Genomic DNA, 20114 nt, shown 5'->3' with positions numbered 1-20114 from the left:
ACATAAGAATATTATTTTTTTAATGCTTCCTTTATTTTTTTCTGTTTTGAATGTAAGCTGATTTATTGTAGAATGTCATCTACACGAGGTAGAAATATTGTATGTAAAAAAAGAAAAGAACTAACAATAAATAGTCACACTTTATGTAAATGAATACAATTTATAATATTATTTATGACTATATGAATATTTACAAATTGCGTTTATGTCTCACATAATTATCTCACAATTAGTACGAATGAATCATACTTAACTTTGAACTCCGCCTACAGCCACTACTGTTCTACATGAATTCTGTTTTTAATCGTTGTGAATATGATAAAATAGTTCAATTTCTCAAGAATTTTATTTGGAATATGTATAAATAACTGCAAAAATTTAAAATTGACGACGGCAACGTACGGAATTGCAGTACATAACCTGAGTAAGAATTAAATAGGTTATTTATTTAGTGTGAAATATCAATAAAAAATACAAAGAAAGAAAACAAACTGTTTTGTATATTTTACGAAACAAGAAGTGCAGAAAAGAATGTATCCTAAATAAGGTATTGCAAATGTATATTAAGAATATATTATTATATATTAAAAATTTTCTGTGATCTAAAGCTACTGGAGATTGAAGATATTCCAAATAAGTAAGATACTGATGATACATATCACTATATATATTGACATTATACAAAATGTGTTTTATATTATTATATTGTTTTATAGTACATAATGGAAACAGGACAAATAAGTACAACCAGTGATCGTAATGAAGTAATTCAGCATTTACAACCTTCTGTAAAACTATCGTATGGCATAGGGCACATTTTAAATGACATTTGTGCTTCTATGTGGTTCACATATTTATTAGTGTTCTTCCATTTGGTATTGGGATTTGATGCAATACTGGCTGGAGTAATTTTACTCATTGGTCAAATAGCAGATGCCATAGCCACTCCATTCGTTGGCTTTCATTCTGATAGCCACGATGATTTCTGGTTCTGTAAATATGGAAGGAGGAAAACATGGCATTTAATAGGTATATATACTTTATATTGTTTTAATAAAAATCATTATAAAATTATATGTTTTAGGAACCTTATGCATTTTATTTGCTTTTCCTTTTATATTTTCCCCATGTATTGGATGTGAGACAAGTGATAAATGGGCTCAATTAATTTATTATGCCGCATTTGTTGTAATTTTTCAATTTGGTTGGGCTGCAGTGCAAATATCTCATTTGTCATTAGCTCCAGAACTTACACCTACGGAATGTGAAAGAACAGAACTTATAGCTATTAGGTATTATTTAAAAATTTTATGAAATACTTGTGCGAGAAAAATATTATTTTACATTTATTACAATTTTTTACAGGTACAGTTTCACGGTTTTGTCGAATATTTTTGTTTATTGTATCACATGGGCAGTATTACATATAACAAATAATAATGGTTCTGATTCTCAAATTGGACCCAATGATGCAAACAAATTTCAAAAAATTCTATTTATCGTTATTGGTGTAGGAATCCCAGCATCAATTTTGTTCCACATCTTTGTTAAGGAAAAAGTTGCCAGTAATCCTGATGGTTAGATTGACTTTATATTTATTTTTCTTTTCATTTGTTATAAAGTAATTAAAATCACATGGTAATTGGTTTATTTTAGGAGTATTCCACAGACATACAAGGCCTGTAACAGTATTATTTAAAGATGTACGTTTATATCAAGTGGCTTGCGTTTATATATGTACACGTTTGTTTGTAAATTTGTTACAAATTTATGTGCCTTTGTATTTACACAAATCGTTGCATATGCCAGCTACATCTTTGGCTATAATGCCCTTAATAATGTTTTTAAGTAGTTTTGTAATGTCTTTAATTATAGAAAAATTAAACACAAAACTAGGCAGAAAAATTTCATTTTGTTTGGGTGTCATGATGGGTATATGTGCTTGTATTTGGATTCGATGCGGCATGGGCATAGCATACACAAACTATCAAATTTATCCAGTGTCTATAATATTGGGTAATGTCATTTAATACTTTCTAATAGTATTATCATCTCTGGAGAATATACAGACTACTTATAAATTACGTAACTTTTGTTTCTGCAGGATTTGCTGGTTCTATTATGTTGGTGACTAGCCTCGGTCTTATCGCTGACTTTATTGGGCAGAACACAGATAGCGGTGCATTTGTATATGGTGTAATGAGTTTCACAGATAAACTCTCCAATGGTTTAGCAGTAATAATTATTCAATACTTGTTAGCACATATATTACATTTTCAATCTTAATAGTATTTCAATTGCGTTATAAACTATATATTTTATAAATTTTTTCTAGAGAAAATTGGATTAACTCGGAAAATTACTACAGAGACATTCTGGCGTATGTATGTAGTGCTTCTGCAATTGTTGGTTCTGCAGCAATTTTATGCACAAAATCGTTTTCTTATAGTGCAGGTAACGTAAATATCAGTCATGAAAAGAATTTATATTTCAACAAATTAATTATAATTTTTTCAGCGTATAATACATTACATTCGGAACAAGCTACAGAAAACGATAGTACACCAGCAGAACCAAGAAATTTATTACAACAAGAGCATATCACATGATTTAAAAAATGAAATCATTGAAGTAATTCAAATTTTATTTTTATTTATTGAATTAGAAATGATCAAGAAAAACATGGTAGTTATTTTTTATATGAAGTAATATATAATATATAAATTTTATATACATATAGTAATAATTTCTTGTTATCAATTATTAATAATTATTAAAAAATTCTATCTTTAACAAATTGTACTGTTATTATTATAATAGATTTCTCAAGCATCTTAATTGTAATTTTGAAATTGTCCAAAAAATTCGTACAACAAAAGCTAGCAAGTCTGACAGGTATTTTGATAAGTCACGGAATGTCTGTACGTGATGGTACCGTGCCTGTCCCGCAAAGCATGAACGATCGTTCAGCACGCGATCAAGTAACAAGGTCTGTCTATGTTTGGTCGAGTCGAACTTCGATTTTCTTAAGCGTTACTCCGAACAATTTACTTGTGTTTGGGCACGTGAATACTTAGTTCATTGATTAGCTCACATTCTTATATACAACGACGACCCGACGATATCGGCTAAACAAACTCGGGATGTTTGAAACTAGCAACTGTGAACAACGACGCCAGCTTAATAGTATACCGGCAACTACTACGGGAAGTCCAACTGCATATTTAGCACGCATCAATTTTCCTTTGCGAAATTATTCGAAGATAAAGGGTAATTTTTTTCATTACACAGATCCTATAAATTCTGTTCGAATGAAAAGATTAAGTTTAAAATCCAAGTAAGTAGTAATTGTATTACAGTGTTTCCTTCTTTTACTATACATAATTCTACATGTGCACATTTTTATTTTTTAGGAAGACCAATGGGATTCAAAAATTAGATTCGAGTAAAAAGAAATCTATAGACTATTCAGAAATGGCTTATAGAGAAGCTGTTTCAAAGCTGAAGTATTTGCTTGCTGAATCTTATGTTTCAAAACCAATGTTGGGGTAAATTATATTATATAGATTGTTTGACTTTACGTGTTCAATATTTTAAAGTGTTACTCTGCTAATTTGGTGTAATAACTTTATTTTCAAGTTACAATAGTTATAAAAAGCTCTCTGATCCAACAAAAATGGCGTGTGTAGATCTGGTGAAGACATGTGTAGACAGTGGCATTCTGTGCAATATTAAATGACAAGAAGCTTGTAAACAGAGCAATTACAGCAAAATTTTCATTATTAGTTTTTATTTTACAGGAATATAATCGCTTCTTAAAATATTTAACATATTGTCAAACATCCTTTGTATATGTATATATATATATATATATATGTGCATAAATAATATTAAAGGCGAAATAATTTCCATCCAGGAAATCGCAAAGCATTAAAGATTATCAATCCAGTAACATCAAAGTTAATGAATCCAAAGAAGATGCTAACGATAAGAGTTTGGTAGTTAACCATTGTACAATAAACAATTTACCCGAGGATGTGAATAGAGTTCTAAATACACAATTCACTTCATGTAAAAATGTGCGTTCAATGAAAACGTTTAACAATTTAGCATCTTCAAGTACAGACTCACAATCTGTGCCCCCAGAATTAAATTCTTTTATTGAACAACAAGAGGAATACATCCAGCAATTGCAACAGGAATCACAATTCTGCAGAAATCAACTAAATAAGTTACTACATAAAGTTCGAGAGGTATTTTATTTTAATTGGATACTAATAATTTTTATTGGTTGCTCAGAGAGTTTACTTGAATAATTTTAGGTTGTAGCTGAAAATGAGGCTCTGCATTATAAAAATAAAACAGGATTTTTTAAATGTGTACTCGATGAATATGCTCATATTGATGAAAATGATAATGAAAGCGATAAAGAAAAGTCAGTTCAAATTGAAACTTGTGACATCAAAAAATCTAAAACGATGGAAGGTCCTAATATCGTGTTTGAATCAAGGATCAGTGAATTAGAAGCACAACTAACTCAAGCAAAACTAGAGTTACGTAAAATGCAAGACGAAAACCAACGTAATTTAAAACAAATGTCAATAAGCTGTTTAAATAATGACGTGTCTGAAATAAAAATACAGTTGGAGAATGCTTTACGCGCTAAATACGAAGCTGAAATGAAAGTGCAAGATTTACAAAAAACTTTGACTTCCATACGAGAACAGGAAACCGAAGCATTACAAAAAATTAAACAAACTGGTGATGCTATGCAGCAAATTCAGTTTGAAAAAGATCAATGTAATGTAGAAATTAAGAGATTGAAAGACGAATTGGATAGACAACACGGTAAACTTCGTGAAGCTACTCAAGAAGCAAGTAAGCGTATTGCTGAAGAGAGACAACAAGTAGAACGTAGGTATAGTCAGCAAGTTGAACAATTATCTGCTGATGTAGCTTCCCATTGGGATGTAGCTAATAGATCTCAATTAGAATCTGAAAAACAACGTAGAGAATTAACAGAACTTAGAAGAGAATTATCTCAGAAACAAACGTTTATTGAGAATATAAAGAAAGAATTACAAAACAAGATATGTAAGTTACATGATTGAATTATAAATTTTGTTAGTGGATTATTCAGTAACATTTGATAATTTATATTTTATATAGCAAATTTACAAAGTGACTTGAATCAAGCACTAACAGAGAAAGATGCTGCTGAACAAGAGGTTTTAGCAATAAAGTTAGCTGCTGAACGAAACGAAAGACAAAATCGCCAAGAACAAAGTAGACTACAAATTGAAATAAATTCATACAAACAACGGTTAGAGAGGACAGAAACTGACCTAGTTCATTTAAGAAGAGAAAATTTAAGACTTTCAGAACAAATAGCTTCTTTGGAAAAAGAGGTAAATATTGAACAATAAATACTGATGAAATTGATCAGTAGTTACGTTCCAATTTGAATTTGCCTGTATAAGTATCTACTGTTTGTTTCAGATCAACGCGAATAAACCTCTAGGTTCGGAAGACCTGAACATGAAAGATCCAACGAAATCAGAAAATGGAAAGGAATTGGCATCTATGATAATAGATATGGAAACAAAACATGGTAAGACTTTAGCTTCTACACGTGTGCCTATGTTAGGTATATTGTCTTTGAGAAGTTCTATGTTCTTACTATTATTTGCAAATTCATGTTATGTGTGTGGGATATCGGCATGCTGACATTATGCCTAGCATGGGCAGAAATGGAATTAGTCAATTTATTAAAAATTGACTAATAGGATTGCATTTCTTAGCTGCTACAGTGGCTGGTCTAGAAGATGCCTTGAATAATCAGGCCACGATCGTCTCTCGACTGACGGCTGAATGCCAATCTCTCACACAGCGTTTGGAAGCTAACAGCCTGAAGCACAAGTATATTCTTAGTTCAGTGTAGAAAATATGTCCCATTGTTCTTTTCTTATTGGTGCATAAGAATGCTCTGTTACATGTGCATAAATAATGTTTAATAAGTAATGGATATTTACATCATATCATTGAATACAATTGGGGCTATTCTGTGTTGACAGAGGGAGTCACTGACAGAGATGTAACAGCAATTGGAAAAGCTACAACAGCTTCAAACAAGAGACGCACTGTTAAGATTGATCTAAAAGTAAAAGTAGCTCCAAAACAAAAATAAGAGTTTTTAAAGGTACCTCTTTCAACACAGTAATAGCTTATACAGCACCTTTTACTTCACTTTATTGCCCAAAATATTTATGCTATTATTAAACACAGGAATGCATTTACTACATCCTTATGGTATTGCAATAATAATAAGAACATTTTAGGTGATAAAGTTAGGTGAAATATTCTGTTCATTATAAGCATAGAAGACTATACATACTGTTAACTGTAACTACAGAAATAGAATTTTTCCATTTGTGAGATAAATTAAATTGTATTTGAACGACCATTATTTCTCAGGGAAGAAATGGCCAGTTTACAAAACAACATAGAGTATTTGTCCGACAAGATACAAAATACTTTTAATAACCAACAAGGTAGTATTATTTATGCAAATTCTAAATGTTTTACTTATGAAGATTCTTTTAAAAGTGGTATTATATTTTTAGGAACTGTGTCGATGGAAAGTAGAGACATATCACCTAATACATTAATGCAAGCACAGAATACGAGTATTGCAACAGCACCTCACATAATTTATCAGGAACATGATATGAAAATCAATGAAATGAATGATCAAGCATTGGACACCGACTTATCTAATAAAATAGAGTATGCTGTAGATTATGAGACGAAGAATGATATGAAAACAAATATTCCGACGTATGAACAAAATCCAAATGGAAACAATGACCATGAAAACATAATTGATCACGAAGCTTTAGAATCATATGTACCAGAACAAGAATACAATTCGTATGACCAATATAATGTTATAGAAAGTGAACAACAAGAACATACTGATGCAATACAGAATTCCAATGAAGTAACATCTCAGTACTCCACATTGGACACATAATAAAGTAGTGTTATTAATTGCAAAACTAAACTTATGCAAAAAAATTGTATCTAATTATTTCATTATAGATCCATATACATACGTTATAATAAAGTAGCATATGTAAAATAAAAAAAACGTTGTAAAAAAAACTTATCTACATTTTTTAATATCAAATCTAAGTATGTAGGAACGCTACGTATTGAAGTATTCATGTATAGGAAATTGTTGTTATTGAAAAACTACATATCATCTGGAATCATTTTGCATACATACATATGCACACATACGCCGGCATCAGTGGCCGCCCAGTTACCGCCAGCCACCAGATGACACTACATACATAGTGGATCATTCCTATTGTTTACGTTCGGCGGTGTGTCCGACCATGTGACAACCCTATTACTCGTATCTGGTTCTCGTTAAAATGTTCAAAATATCTACGTATGTGATTGCTGTAATGATATAAAATGAGAAGATTGCAATTACCCCCATGCGGATATATTTAAGCTAAAACATTGATTTGAAATTTGGAATTGTTTAAAATGGCTTTATCAACAGGTAAGTACACGTGATCAATTATAACCTAAACTAAATATATATATATATAAAATGTTCCTATTTTTGTATTCAATAGAATTATTAAAACGATTGAATTCGGATGATGAACCATTAGCTAAACGATTAAAGCTCGCAGAAAATGTTTTCTGTACAGTCGACATACCAATAATTCGTAAAGAAGATCTCATTTTACAATGGCTTTGTAAAACATCTTCTACAGATGAAAATGGTTGGGCATATATAAAAAATTGTTTGGGAACTGATCATTTGGATATCAAGGTTGAAGTTAAAAGATTGTTGATTAATACGCTTATCAGCAGACTACAAGGAACTATAGAAAATTTACACAGTGATGTATTTGATTGTTATAAGTTGCTAGTTTCCAATAGTGGAATGCAACATCATTTTATTAATGAACCAAATGATTTTGGGCTATTAGTAAATTTATTTTTGACTTGTGCACTTAAATTTTTCAAATACACATTCAACATCGAAGAATTAATTGTAGGAATTGATTTAGAATTATTTAATAAAAACAATGGTTTACCATTATTAATATATAATACAATGATTAGTGTTGTAGAAAATATGATTCTAATGTATAAATCTTCTTCTATTACAAATGATAAATTAAGAACTATATTTGTAAGTGATATTTTATATCCTTTATGCAACATTATTGATCATAAATGCATTGATAATAGAAATAGATTAGGAGCAGCAACTTATAAATGTGTTCAACAATTAATATTTGCCAAAAAATATGCAGAAAGTGGCACATATCTTAGAAATAAAGATACAACTCAATTTATGGATGTGATATCCATTTTAGCTAAAACATCAAGATCAAAGGATCTTCAAGAAAACATTTGTACATTCAGTTTCATTTATCGTGCAGCAGTAGGTTTATTTAAATATGATAGTGTTACATTAGATTTAATAATGAGAGAATTAGTAGAATGTACTGTAATTCACAAAAAAGAGATCTTTAGTGCCTTGTTAGAGTATTCAAATGATATAACATTCAATTTTGATAATAAAATACATGATGTTACATTGTTCAATTATTGTGAGAATATGATAAATAATATTTTATCAAATGAAACTATGGATAGCATAGACTATCATCTGATCTCACAGTTTTGTTCCTTCAATCCTCTTCTGATTGAGAAAAGAATTCAAGAGATACTCCGAAAAGCATTTCAGGGAAATTCAACATTAGAATATAAAAATTTAATGACATCTATTATGAATGCTGTGGTACACCTAAGACAAGAAGAAAAATTAATTTCATCAATACTGATATCATTAAAACATTCTGAGAATCCCAGATCAAGTACAAAGCTTGATATGTTTTTTCCATGTGAATTTAAAGAAAAATTTATGAAATCTATAAATAGTATCACGAATTCACAAGGTGTATGTATATTAAGGACACTTGTGTATCACTTACGGACTGATTGCATGGAAGTACTAAAATCTAATGATACGAGTAAGTGTAACAATTTTAATTACAGATTCAATTAAAATTGTTTTTGTATATTTAAAATAGCTTTTAATTTGTTACAGGTAAAAACATAGTTTTTATGCAAGCAGCCATCAATTTACTTATTACATTTTTGAATGGTGTGTGTATTTTTGAGCACACAGGGACATTAACTTCCCACACAAAATTCATAAATGTTCTTGATGACTTAGGAAACGTTTTATCGCTTTTGATAGACAGAGTTCTACATTTGAGTCATAATAAGAAGATCATTGTTATGTTATTAGGTGCAATATATTCGTGGAATGAAACCCAAAATACTTTAAAATATTATGTACAGAAAGCTGTTATTAAGAATTTAAATACTCCAATATTAGAAGATCAATGGCAACAACTAATACAAAGAATCACAAATTTTGGCAAAGATAATTGTAAGGACATCATGGTATGTTATCATTACCTTTTTAAGTTGTAAACATTTCCTCTGTCATTTGTGTAAATTAATATATTCTAATTTCAGAATAAACTTATTTTGCAACAGATTAAAATATCTCAAAATACATCAGACAAATGTTTTATTAAACTTGACAGCTTAATAGGTGGTTTGGAATACTCTTGGAAGTCTATGTTACAATTTAATACGGATGTAATATCACTTTTAACTACAAAGGAGATGTTAAAAGTGACAGATTCATTGTTAATGGAAGTAGCATCCAACAAGGATAGTTTTTCTAAATGGATAGAAATAATAAAAAAGAATGATATACAAGAAAATAAAAGATTCGTGATGTCTTTGTTAAGTAATGTTATCATTCAAATTGAAATTTTGGCAATAAATGGAGTAACAAAATCTATGTGTCAACATTTTGCAGTTGCAAGTGTAAGTATCTTATAAGTAAAGTTATTTGAGTATAATCAATAAGTTATTAAATGTTTATTTTACATCTTTTAGAAAATATTACTTGAAGATCAAGAGAACGATAATCGGATAATAAATGATATAATAATGCAAATGAAAGAAGACTTGTTAAAAAACGAATGGGTAGAATTGGCGATTACATTGTTACATGAAATAGAAGCGTATTTAAAATTACTGCTTCATATGCCTCTTATGTTTTTAAGTGCTAATGTCAGATTGTTGACATTTATGGTCGTGTTTGCTCTCAGAAAAGAGTCTTCTCAGAATGATAATATAATCTCCCTATGTAACTCAATACTTTCAGGTATTTTCTCTTTTCATCTAAATATATAAGAAATAATTATATCTTCATTGACATATACAAAAAATGATTTTTCTAGATCTTTTAGAAAAGCCTGGCATTAATATATTCCAATATATAAGTCCATCCTTATTATGTCAATTACCTCTGAATAAAAATGTTCAAAAGACTTTGGAACTGTCAATTAGGAATGGTCTATCTTATAGAGATTTTAAAGAACTTATAAACGCCTCTATAGATTCTAAAAAGAATTTGCAATTTTTATTAGAGTCGGTGGAACATGTTAAACAAAAATTAAATGTTGACCAAAAGTTAGTAGTCAGGAAAATGGAAAGGAAATTGAGTAAAATTTTAATAAAAACATTACCTTCCACTATTATGGATGCAATTGACATAAAAATACTAATTTTAGTATTAAAAATTGATGTATCTAATGAAAATATTACTGAAGGGATAAGGAATCTAGCACAACAAACATTGCAGAATACATTTTTGGTAAATATAATTGTTTTGAAACTGAACAAATCTTCTTCAATTATTAAATGAACAATTTGTTAACAGAGTGACAATATTGGCAGTGAAAAGAACGAAATGGCACAAGAAACTTTGAAATTAGCTATTATTGTTCTTCGTAATCGAAAAATCTTTCAAATCAAGCATCAAATTATAAAAGGAATATGGTGTACTTTATTTAATTATCCATGCGTGGATGTACTTTTGCCTCTATTAGAATCAAGCGAATCTATAGAACTCCAGGAATTTTTAAAGGACTTACACGATCGTTTGGTATGTAACTGCTGCAGACATTTAAATTATGTAATTTATATGTAAACATATTTCTCTTTTTTTTACAGATAAGAGCAATTACACATATAAAACAAAATGATTTGGAGAACGTTTGTATCATATGGAGTTCCGTTCTGAAAATAAATATGTCTAACGATAGAAATAAGTTACGTTTAATTGCAATAAATAAATCGATACAAACAATACAAGCATTAAACGTCCCGGATAAGTATTGGCCAATGTTATTAAAGTTGATACATAATTTTCTTACCACCAAGCATTTATATCTGCCTGATACTATTATCGATATGAGTATATTGCTTGGTTTAAAATCGCTTCAAGAAGCTACAATATTAACTTGTAACGATGCATTAACACTGTGTGCTATACTGTTAAAAATGAAAACAAGTTCGATCATAGATAGATTACCCGCATTTTTAGCATTGTACAGACGTATATTAGATGTTGTTGTATGCAAATCAAAAGATAAAATTAACAAATCTGAAGAGTACATGTTGAAATGTGTAGCATTGGATATAGAGAAGTATGCTATATGTTATTTCTTTTTGTTATCATAAAAATGTATATATATCTTCATTTGTTTAATTTTTTACACAGATTTACTAGCTCCTTGATAAAGCTAAAAAAGGACATGATAAGATTAAGTCCTTATCTAATAGCAGATTTGTTGAAATTGTTTTCAGAAGCTTCATCAAAAACGCCAATTAAGGTAATTCTTTCACACCTGTTACATTGTTTAATATTAACATGTAAAAAAAAGATTTTTTTAATGTATAATTTGTTGTTTCAGACATCTGTACAGAATTGTATATATTTTTTAATTAGTATATGCGATCGACACGGTATTGCATTACTATCTCGAACTTTACCAATTTCTATGCAAGAGATTTTCAAGACGCAGTTAGATATGTTTAACAAATTCCATAAATTTTCTGGAAAGATTTAAGTCAGTATTTACACTGAACAAATTTTTATCTATAAATATTTATATATGAATTAAATAAATAAGAAATTGATTTTCGTGTTTTTCATCAATATTTGAATTGTATAAGAATTACCTTGTTAACATCGCGTGTAGAAACAGGTTTATCCAAAACGAATCTAAATGTGCATTCTGTATCGTATGCAATTATATTGAATAATGTGGTAAAAAATCCTGTGAGACAACAGATTTCATTACTATATTCGAAGCTTATTTAGAGACCGAATTTCGCGCTATGTAACTCAGATAGAGCGCCAGTGGAATAAGTGCACTAAAAACGTGAAACCGCATGCCACAGTACAGCAGTGAGATCTATTCATACACACTTTTCTTACTCCCTAAGCTGGCACGCACATCTTCACCATTGTACTATACATTCAATCTACAACGGATCTTGTTTCAGTAGAGTTGCCAACCAATCAGGGCAAAGAAAATTTCTATATTGATCCTCGCGAACGGATCAAGCTGTTATCTTGAGGTGTGCACGAGAATAACATATTACTGTATGTTCATCATAGTTTTTAGGTTATCTATTACTTACTATTATTTATTATTATTACATTCTATAAGGGTCCATATAAATTAGTGTCATGTTTGGTAGAATTCCTAAGCACGAGATTGTGTTTGTTACCATCCTTGGTATGATATCCGGCTTTTATGTATGGAATGAGCCTCTGAAGCAATACGTAAAAGAGCATCCTTACGATAATAATTTGATTCTATCAAAAGTAAGTATGTACTATTATAGGAAAGAAATGTATTGTGGATTCAATATTTTTTATTTTACAGCAGTCATCAGATGGCAAGGAATAAACCACTGAAATCAATTGGTGTAAAAGTTATTGCAGGCACAATGGCGTTTTCTTTACTCGTAATAGGCTATAGGTAAATTTAATTTCTTATAGACTAAAGAGGTAGAAGATACTTATAGGTTATTAAATCTGTTTTGTTAACAGAATTTTATTGCATGATACTCTGAAGGCTACTAGGAGTGGCCAAGCTGAGATGTACGCAAATTATCTTTATGCACACTACAGAGAAAATGAAAAACAAAATGCTGAAGTGGATAAAAGTTGATTCATTTGTAATAGATGTATGATGGGATTAATACTATTAAGAATATAGTTTTATGGATATAGTATAGAAATTGTGTATGTTCACTTAATAAACGATATAATGAATAATTACATAGTACTATAATTTATTACATAATATAACAATGAATATATTTTATAAATTAGTTCTTAAATTTGCCTCCGTAGTATGGTATGTATGTAGCTATTACCCTCCAGTCTGTAAAATAAACCACTGCTAATCCAGCTGTTCCACCATAAAGCATTGCAGATGGAAGCCTAATTAATGAAAAGTGTATATAAAGTTGTATAATATATTCATTACGTTAAATATAGTTATTTCAAGTCCGATTCACTTGAGAATGTTACATAATTTGCATGAATACTCAACTTGCACAAATATTCGAAAACATGTATTAAATATCTTGAATATACTTCAACTAGAAACTAATTATTGTATATTAAAAAGATGAATAGTGTTTACCATCGTGTGGCTATTTCGACGTGTTTCCTTCCTAGACGCATTTTTTGTGACTCTGTAACAAAACGAGTGTCAGTATATGGAACACTTAACTGCTGAATATGAAATATGAGTAAACGTCAAATACTTTCACAAAACTGCGAATAATTATTTAACTAATTTAAGTAAATATTGTACGTAAAATAACGTACATACTGACGTTAGTTCTTCTTACTCGTTTTTTCCGAATAGTCTACTTCGACACATAAACGATGACTGAGAAATATAAGAAGGGATAACTGCTTCTCAGTTACGGTCGACAACAACTATGCAGTCTTTGTTGGTACATTGAAAGTAAAGTTTCATGATTCATTATAATGAAAGAAAAGTATATATTTAAATAAAGTGTGAATAACGTGTACAAATAGTTTATTTGACGCGAAATGCAAAATTTTCAAAATGTTTTCTCTTTTTATTTTTATTGCGAATTTTGGAAAAAAAGGTCGTGAAGAAAATACAATCGGATTGATCATTAATCAAAGGTAATATTACTATTATACATATGCATGCATTGGTCAAATGATTGTACTAATTATTAACGAATCAGATTATACGATAAGCAGGATCATTTCTTGTCGCCTATTGTTGCCATAGTTACAGTCGACAACCATGTACAACATTACAAGCCACGAGTAGGGTGGCTGAGAATGGCCAAAGTATGTACAGAGAAATATATTTAACGTATTATCATATTGTAATATTTGCCATAATTCACACTTTTAGGCCGTTCTATATTGTTTATATATGAGAGATGGAGGCGCCTCTATAGAAATAAACATGAAATATCTTTTGGGGATCCGTACAGCGCCAATTACGGTAGTGGCAAAACGCTCAAATTACTAGTTAAATTATTGACATTTGATGGGGATCGGGAGTAGTAGGTTGTCAATTTCTATGGTGACACGACTGTTACAAAATCTTGAACCCTGTAATGGCAATTCTTAGAAAAAAATTCTGTCTATGTTTAAAAATAAATTACATATACGTACTTTTCATTATTTTATATAAATTTCGCGTTGTTTCTTGGAAGATCTATTTAATTCTATTTACAGAAAACAAATACGTTGATTAGAAACAATAAACAATTGAATTTACATTTATAATACGTCTCTAAATTCATTAATATAATCTGACACAATGTACTATTGATCAATATTAATATTGTTGGTAATATAGAAAACTGATATTTACAGGAATCTATATTTTCTAGGTGGCACGCAAGGCTTCATTAAGTGGTGCTATCTATGTCAGAATATCGTACCCTCAGAATTATTATCTGTAGATATCTTTAAACAGAACTTTTTTTTATTCAGTCCGGTCTCGACTCCCCTGGTCATTGGTTATAAGAAAACGATTGTGAAACATACTAATGACATATCGTAAGGAAAATTAAATTTTTCAAAAACATTTGGATCAATGCAATAATTTTTCTGTTTTTGTAAAACACAAAGATTTTGCTAGCTACCTACGTGACATATATGGAATACCTTCCGTTCAAACCGATTTGTAATACAACGTTTGGTCAATACGCATCAACATATGTATTTATGTACTTAGGATAATGTTACCATTTACTGGCGTCACAGGAGTATTAAAGGAAATTTTCAAATTCTCCAACTGTGATGTGTTTCCACCAACGCGACGTGTAGGACAGCCTTTTACTACACAGGGACATTCGTGGGAGCGGGAGATTTGTTGATGATTTCGGGGCGAGTGCAGAAGCGCGAATACGAGGGACGTTCCTATAATGCCGACAAGTGGAAATACTGCTTAGAGGTTAGGCTATCGTCATATAACGTACACATAATTACATACATATATGTAGTATGTATTTAGTATGTTAGTAAACTCATCGCTGTCGATTCAGTGATCACTAGATTTGTTCGTTTACTCGTTTAGTTAACTCTTAAGTCTACCGCACATTGTGGGTATCATCCACGCGTGCGCCAATCAACACAATTACATATAAGGAATCACATGAAATTCTGTATACAATTACAATACACACCAAGCAACATCATGGAAGGTTGCGTAACTATTTGTGATTGGAGATGCTTCACCTGGTAACGTACCTATCTATTAGAATTTCAATCTGTGAAACTTGGATGTGCAAAATGGAGTTTTTCGAAAAAAATTTGGGAAGTTTCTCGATCGAAGCGGCTGCAATTTTCTATTCTATTCTATGCACACACGTAGACGCGTACAAGCATTGATTGATTATAATATTGATGAGAAGTTAAGCATTATCCGAAGTCGAAATGTTTCGAACACTACCAGAATACCAGATCGACCGATTTCGGAGGTTCAAACGAATTTCGAACGAAATAGGTATTAGACAAGTGCAGCATCCTCCGACATACATACATATACTTGAAACTATAATATGGTGTACGTAAGATATAGGATATGCGTAATGTACAATAATGTGTATAATGGATGAGGATCAGGTCGCGAGTTCGCATGATTATGATTTTCGTTCTGTGAAGTACATACACAGAAATGCAAGTAAATTCGAGCACTTTCAAGATACGATTTAGAATGTTTCAAAGCGTAGGAATGTTTCAAGGTAGGAACTATTTCTTTCTCAATGATCGATCGATTGATCGACTGTGGTGAAGTTTGGAGATTTTCATAGAATTTTCGAACGCGCAGGTATACTTTTCCCAAAAGCTTCGTTTTGCCAAGTGTTTACAGATATTGAACGATTATCGATCATAGGCATTGCGCATTTTGACATCGTTACGACTACATGATTTCTATTTGATTAGCTGATTAGGCTGAATGTACGAACGGCGTACGCAGCATTAGAATTACAATCATATTGCGTATTACATCTTGCACATTTCATCTTGTAATCCTAATCCTAATCCTAATTATGTATTCGTTCGAGGTGTCTAACGATGAATTTATTATTAGATGTTTTTACGAACATTTCCTCATGACTTAGGCCGTAATTGAACAGTATTTATACAACCCGCACTATACTGTGCTCTCAGAGTAGCGAAACGATTTGAGAGCGGTAGACTCGATCAACATTTCGAAATATGTTGCTCTTCCCGTCTATCGCCGATCAAAATATTTTGATCTGTATTCATTCCACGGGGACTGCAAGTATGCATTTATCGATACAAAATAGAAAACATCGAAAAGTAATTACAAGCGTAGCAATTCAAAATCTGTGGTTACTCAATCAATCGTTATTAAAAATTTGATAAATCATTATAACAGTTTTCGAATATTTTTATGCAGTTCAGTTTCTATTGGTAAAAAGTAGTTGATTGTTGTGCCGTTGTTGTGACGATACAACTATGACCTATTATTTGCTTCAAAGACAATAGTGCAAGCACAGTCAGATGACTAATATGAACAAACGACCAACACAAAATTGTTGCGGACGATACCGATCAAAGACAACTACGATAGAAAATTTAGTTGAACCTGCGCGCAGAAATGATGGGATTAATATAACGAGTTTGTCTTTACATTTCTTAAACTTTACGCTTCAAACTGTACACTTCAGGTTTTAGACTTTAGACATTAGACTTTAGACTTTAGATTTTAGACTTTAGACTTTAGACTTTGGGCTTTGGGCTTTGGGCTTTGGGCTTTGGGCTTTGGGCTTTGGGCTTTGGGCTTTAGACTTTAGACTTTAGACTTTAGACTCTAGATTCTAGATTTTAGACTTAAGACCTCAGATTTGTGATTTCTAACTTAAATAGTAAAACATATGTATACCATACAGCACAGATATGTATGGGAAGGGGCTGTTGCTAGTTCTTTAGTGGTTTTCTGTAGCTAGAAATAAACACAGCTCGAAACACAGTTTAAGGAAAGTAACTCTCGACCTAACAATAATATTTACTGTTTCCGTACTTGTATTTTCCCTAATTAGTATGAAGTTTCCGATTAATTTCTTCATCTCAAACAAATGCGCTGGATTATTATGTTTGTTTACGAGTACGTCTTACAATTTCGCAGGTACATACATACGGTCATATAATACAATACAATACAGTATAAAAAGTAAGATAAAATAAAATAAAATGTAATACAATACAATAGGATACAATAAGATACAATACAATACAGTAATACAATATATTATAATATAACATAATATAATGTAATGTAATGTAATTAAAATGTAATATAATATAATATAACGTGAAATATAGTATAGTATACTATAATACATATAATCTAATACAAGCAAGACTTATGTCATCACACCTCTACAATTATTTGACACGAGATCGTGTCTTAATAAATTTATGATTATCTGCTGTGCGAGTTATTTTCTTAAAAATTTGTAGCATATATTACTGGATCAATGATCTCGATTGTCAATTTCAATACGATATAATAGGTGTACCTATTTCACATGGATTCTCTCAGATTTAGATACCTATATTATAATACGATTGTATATATAAATATATATTCATTTATTTATCTATCCATATATGTATATATTTATATATCATTTATTTAGGCGATAGAGTAGTCACATAGTTAATAGGCAGACTTGATTTATACTCGACATCGAAAGACTGAGTCCGTTTATCGGAAGAAAAGTAATACTCTATATCTAGTATTACAACTAATGTAGGAAAAACGTCGCAGCAAGAGGAAAGTATTATTCTCTTTGAATCTTTGATCTCGATGTGATGCGCGACAGAAAGTGCAAATCAAAGCTACAACCGGCTCGATGACTTTTTCAGTAAGCACGTAATTCCTGTCTTTGAAAAATAAGAAAAGCCAAACATTCAACATTTGTGGCGATAACAATTAAAGAATCGTCTTGAATAAACGACCGATTGCCTTATTAGATGCTGTTATTATAATCGTTACCGGCATCGTCACCGTCATCGTCATCGTTATTATCATTATTATTATTATTACTATTATTGTTTCCATAGCTATTATTGTTGTTGTTGTGATAGTAATTATAATACTTTATACTGTTGAGTTTACTGTATACATATATATTACGACGAATGGTTAAAATGTAGGATGAAAATATAATTGTCATTAGAGAGGAAATAATTATCGATCTAAGAAAGGATTGTCTAATATCAGGTGAAAACAGAACGTAGAATGAGTGGGGGAGAGAATTGATAGAGGCAGTCGTTTGAAATATTTGGCGGATAGAAATTTTGGTCCTTCGTGCGAACTCTAATAGGACGAGCCTCCTTCATAAAGAACACGGAAGATTACGGTTGGGAAGACGTAAATATAATTAACAGAATAAGAAGCATTGTTGTAGAACTTGAAAGTTCTACGTTTCTTTCGATTAAACGTTCAGTCGAATGAGAATCGCATTTACTGCAAGATGATTTTCAGGAAAGTATCATCGAGTCTTTCGTTGACACCGCCCTTCAAAGTCATCGAGCCAGTAGAAAACTATAGAATTTTAAATCACGATGAAACGCATTGAGAATAGCTGCAAATACACACAACAGATTTACATGTAACGTTGATCGATAGTTCCAAAACCTATCGGGAAACTGTGTCTACACGGCGGGCTTGGCCATATTTACGAAGGAAGAACCTTCTCATCTAGAGATTTAGATGATTGCATTCGTTCAAGAGGATTGTCCATGCGTTTTACATTGTACGAAGATGCTTTAGAGGGGAGCTCCATTCGATGACTAGAAAAGCCATTCGTTTACGTTATTTGCTGATTCAGAGATTTAAGATAGCAGGAGTTTCGGAGCTCTCGTCGAAAGATTCTTCGCGTCTGAATTATCCTTAAACAACAGTTAGGATATGTTTGTAGGCCGATCTGATTATGTATTTGTCGATATGATCATGCAAATGTCTGCTCGTTGTCGTGGCATTCTTCTCCCTTATATTTCACGAGTGCACATTTTTCTTTGTTTCTCGAAAACCCGATAACTCGCGAAAACGAATAAACGAATATCGATATCTTTGAATTTTATCGGTGGACCACCATCACGCTTTACACGATGTCAGAGCGTCTTATTTTCTCGATCATCCGCAAACAGAACAGAAAACCTTCCTTTCGATTTTCAGATGATCAATCATTGCGAGACCATCCTAGAAAATGATCGCGGATTTCACAGGATCGCGATATCTTGGCTGTTGTATTTCGTACGGAATCAGCGCCAAGGAATCAATAAGTTGGATCAATCAAAGGAACCGCGTCATACGTATATAAAACGTGGCATGATAAAAGATAAACATTATTCTGCTATTGCATTTGGTAAAACTCGATCTGACGATCAAATGACATTCTCGTCAAATCGTCTATTTGTCTCTGATCAAGGGCGATCGATGAGGGGCCAGGTCGGCAATGGTCCATAGTTACTTTTAATCGTTTATTGCTCTATATGAGGTTGTGCCTGACCGAATCACACCTTGCATGGGAAAAGATTTGATTATGATGGTAACCAACGGATCCACTCTGTTATGTTTTCTGAAATTTCGTTT

General features: G+C 31.2%; 4 protein-coding genes and 2 long non-coding RNA genes across 12 annotated transcripts; 4 read left to right on the top strand and 2 right to left on the bottom strand.

Moving 5' to 3' along the window:
- Positions 1 to 6: 6 nt before the first annotated feature.
- LOC144475584 (major facilitator superfamily domain-containing protein 12) lies at positions 7 to 2797 on the top strand. Of its 2 annotated transcripts, none has more exons than XM_078191623.1 (9): positions 7 to 424; positions 609 to 637; positions 717 to 1029; positions 1085 to 1292; positions 1366 to 1577; positions 1657 to 2016; positions 2105 to 2255; positions 2336 to 2454; positions 2518 to 2797. In XM_078191623.1, the coding sequence occupies exons 3-9, from the start codon at positions 723 to 725 to the stop codon at positions 2607 to 2609; spliced, it is 1449 nt and encodes a 482-aa protein (XP_078047749.1). In that variant the 5' UTR covers positions 7 to 424; positions 609 to 637; positions 717 to 722; the 3' UTR covers positions 2610 to 2797. The 2 variants fall into 2 exon arrangements, with proteins under 2 accessions (XP_078047749.1, XP_078047748.1); XM_078191622.1 differs by having other exon boundaries at positions 7 to 547.
- Positions 794 to 12351, bottom strand: LOC144475588 (uncharacterized). The gene is made up of 3 exons (XR_013494891.1): positions 12145 to 12351; positions 1089 to 1255; positions 794 to 991 (listed from the first exon to the last, which is right to left on the bottom strand). It is a non-coding gene; the product is annotated as an uncharacterized LOC144475588 (long non-coding RNA).
- On the top strand, positions 3012 to 7124 carry LOC144475583 (serologically defined colon cancer antigen 8 homolog). 4 transcript variants are annotated; one of them, XR_013494889.1, is made up of 9 exons: positions 3013 to 3337; positions 3414 to 3548; positions 3917 to 4253; positions 4323 to 5094; positions 5170 to 5408; positions 5500 to 5611; positions 5802 to 5919; positions 6075 to 6199; positions 6475 to 6532. XR_013494889.1 is itself a non-coding variant. In XM_078191619.1 (9 exons), exons 1-8 carry the CDS (start codon positions 3144 to 3146, stop codon positions 6504 to 6506), a joined length of 1950 nt encoding a protein of 649 aa, XP_078047745.1. In that variant the 5' UTR covers positions 3013 to 3143; the 3' UTR covers positions 6507 to 6551; positions 6624 to 6763. The 4 variants fall into 4 exon arrangements, 3 of the variants coding, with proteins under 3 accessions (XP_078047746.1, XP_078047745.1, XP_078047744.1); XM_078191619.1 differs by lacking the exon at positions 6075 to 6199 and adding an exon at positions 6624 to 6763 and having other exon boundaries at positions 5802 to 5930; positions 6475 to 6551; XM_078191618.1 differs by lacking the exon at positions 6075 to 6199 and adding an exon at positions 6624 to 7124 and having other exon boundaries at positions 3025 to 3337; positions 6475 to 6551.
- Positions 7360 to 12121, top strand: LOC144475582 (uncharacterized). Its single transcript, XM_078191617.1, has 10 exons — positions 7360 to 7573; positions 7650 to 9065; positions 9143 to 9504; positions 9580 to 9939; positions 10012 to 10282; positions 10359 to 10774; positions 10841 to 11065; positions 11134 to 11609; positions 11684 to 11795; positions 11877 to 12121. Exons 1-10 carry the CDS (start codon positions 7558 to 7560, stop codon positions 12030 to 12032), a joined length of 3810 nt encoding a protein of 1269 aa, XP_078047743.1. The 5' UTR covers positions 7360 to 7557; the 3' UTR covers positions 12033 to 12121.
- A 270-nt stretch (positions 12352 to 12621) lies between the features above and the next one.
- LOC144475587 (uncharacterized) lies at positions 12622 to 13163 on the top strand. Its single transcript, XR_013494890.1, has 3 exons — positions 12622 to 12796; positions 12861 to 12953; positions 13025 to 13163. It is a non-coding gene; the product is annotated as an uncharacterized LOC144475587 (long non-coding RNA).
- A 41-nt stretch (positions 13164 to 13204) lies between these two features.
- On the bottom strand, positions 13205 to 13920 carry Uqcr-6.4 (Ubiquinol-cytochrome c reductase 6.4 kDa subunit). Of its 3 annotated transcripts, none has more exons than XM_078191626.1 (3): positions 13814 to 13920; positions 13626 to 13677; positions 13205 to 13420 (listed from the first exon to the last, which is right to left on the bottom strand). In XM_078191626.1, exons 2-3 carry the CDS (start codon positions 13664 to 13666, stop codon positions 13306 to 13308), a joined length of 156 nt encoding a protein of 51 aa, XP_078047752.1. In that variant the 5' UTR covers positions 13667 to 13677; positions 13814 to 13920; the 3' UTR covers positions 13205 to 13305. The 3 variants fall into 3 exon arrangements, with proteins under 3 accessions (XP_078047752.1, XP_078047753.1, XP_078047754.1); XM_078191627.1 differs by having other exon boundaries at positions 13818 to 13910; XM_078191628.1 differs by having other exon boundaries at positions 13253 to 13420; positions 13750 to 13854.
- Positions 13921 to 20114: the final 6194 nt, after the last annotated feature.

Source organism: Augochlora pura, chromosome 10, assembly GCF_028453695.1.
Source record: "Augochlora pura isolate Apur16 chromosome 10, APUR_v2.2.1, whole genome shotgun sequence".
Taxonomy (NCBI): domain Eukaryota; kingdom Metazoa; phylum Arthropoda; class Insecta; order Hymenoptera; family Halictidae; genus Augochlora; species Augochlora pura.
This window is presented reverse-complemented; position numbering and strand designations above follow the sequence as displayed.

Bases quoted from the DNA above. Each gene is read 5' to 3' on its own strand.
- LOC144475584 (XM_078191623.1), top strand. From the start codon at position 723: ATGGAAACAGGACAAATAAGTACAACCAGTGATCGTAATGAAGTAATT. The intron at 1,578-1,656 runs GTTAGATTGACT...GGTTTATTTTAG, and splicing joins AGTTGCCAGTAATCCTGATG to GAGTATTCCACAGACATACA. The intron at 2,256-2,335 runs GTTAGCACATAT...AATTTTTTCTAG, and splicing joins GTAATAATTATTCAATACTT to AGAAAATTGGATTAACTCGG.
- LOC144475583 (XM_078191618.1), top strand. From the start codon at position 3,144: ATGTTTGAAACTAGCAACTGTGAACAACGACGCCAGCTTAATAGTATA. The intron at 3,338-3,413 runs GTAAGTAGTAAT...TTTATTTTTTAG, and splicing joins AGATTAAGTTTAAAATCCAA to GAAGACCAATGGGATTCAAA. The intron at 3,549-3,916 runs GTAAATTATATT...ATTTCCATCCAG, and splicing joins GTTTCAAAACCAATGTTGGG to GAAATCGCAAAGCATTAAAG.
- LOC144475582 (XM_078191617.1), top strand. The intron at 9,066-9,142 runs GTAAGTGTAACA...AATTTGTTACAG, and splicing joins ACTAAAATCTAATGATACGA to GTAAAAACATAGTTTTTATG. The intron at 10,283-10,358 runs GTATTTTCTCTT...TGATTTTTCTAG, and splicing joins ATGTAACTCAATACTTTCAG to ATCTTTTAGAAAAGCCTGGC.
- Uqcr-6.4 (XM_078191626.1), bottom strand. From the start codon at position 13,666: ATGCGTCTAGGAAGGAAACACGTCGAAATAGCCACACGATG. The intron at 13,421-13,625 runs GTAAACACTATT...TTCATTAATTAG, and splicing joins GTCGAAATAGCCACACGATG to GCTTCCATCTGCAATGCTTT.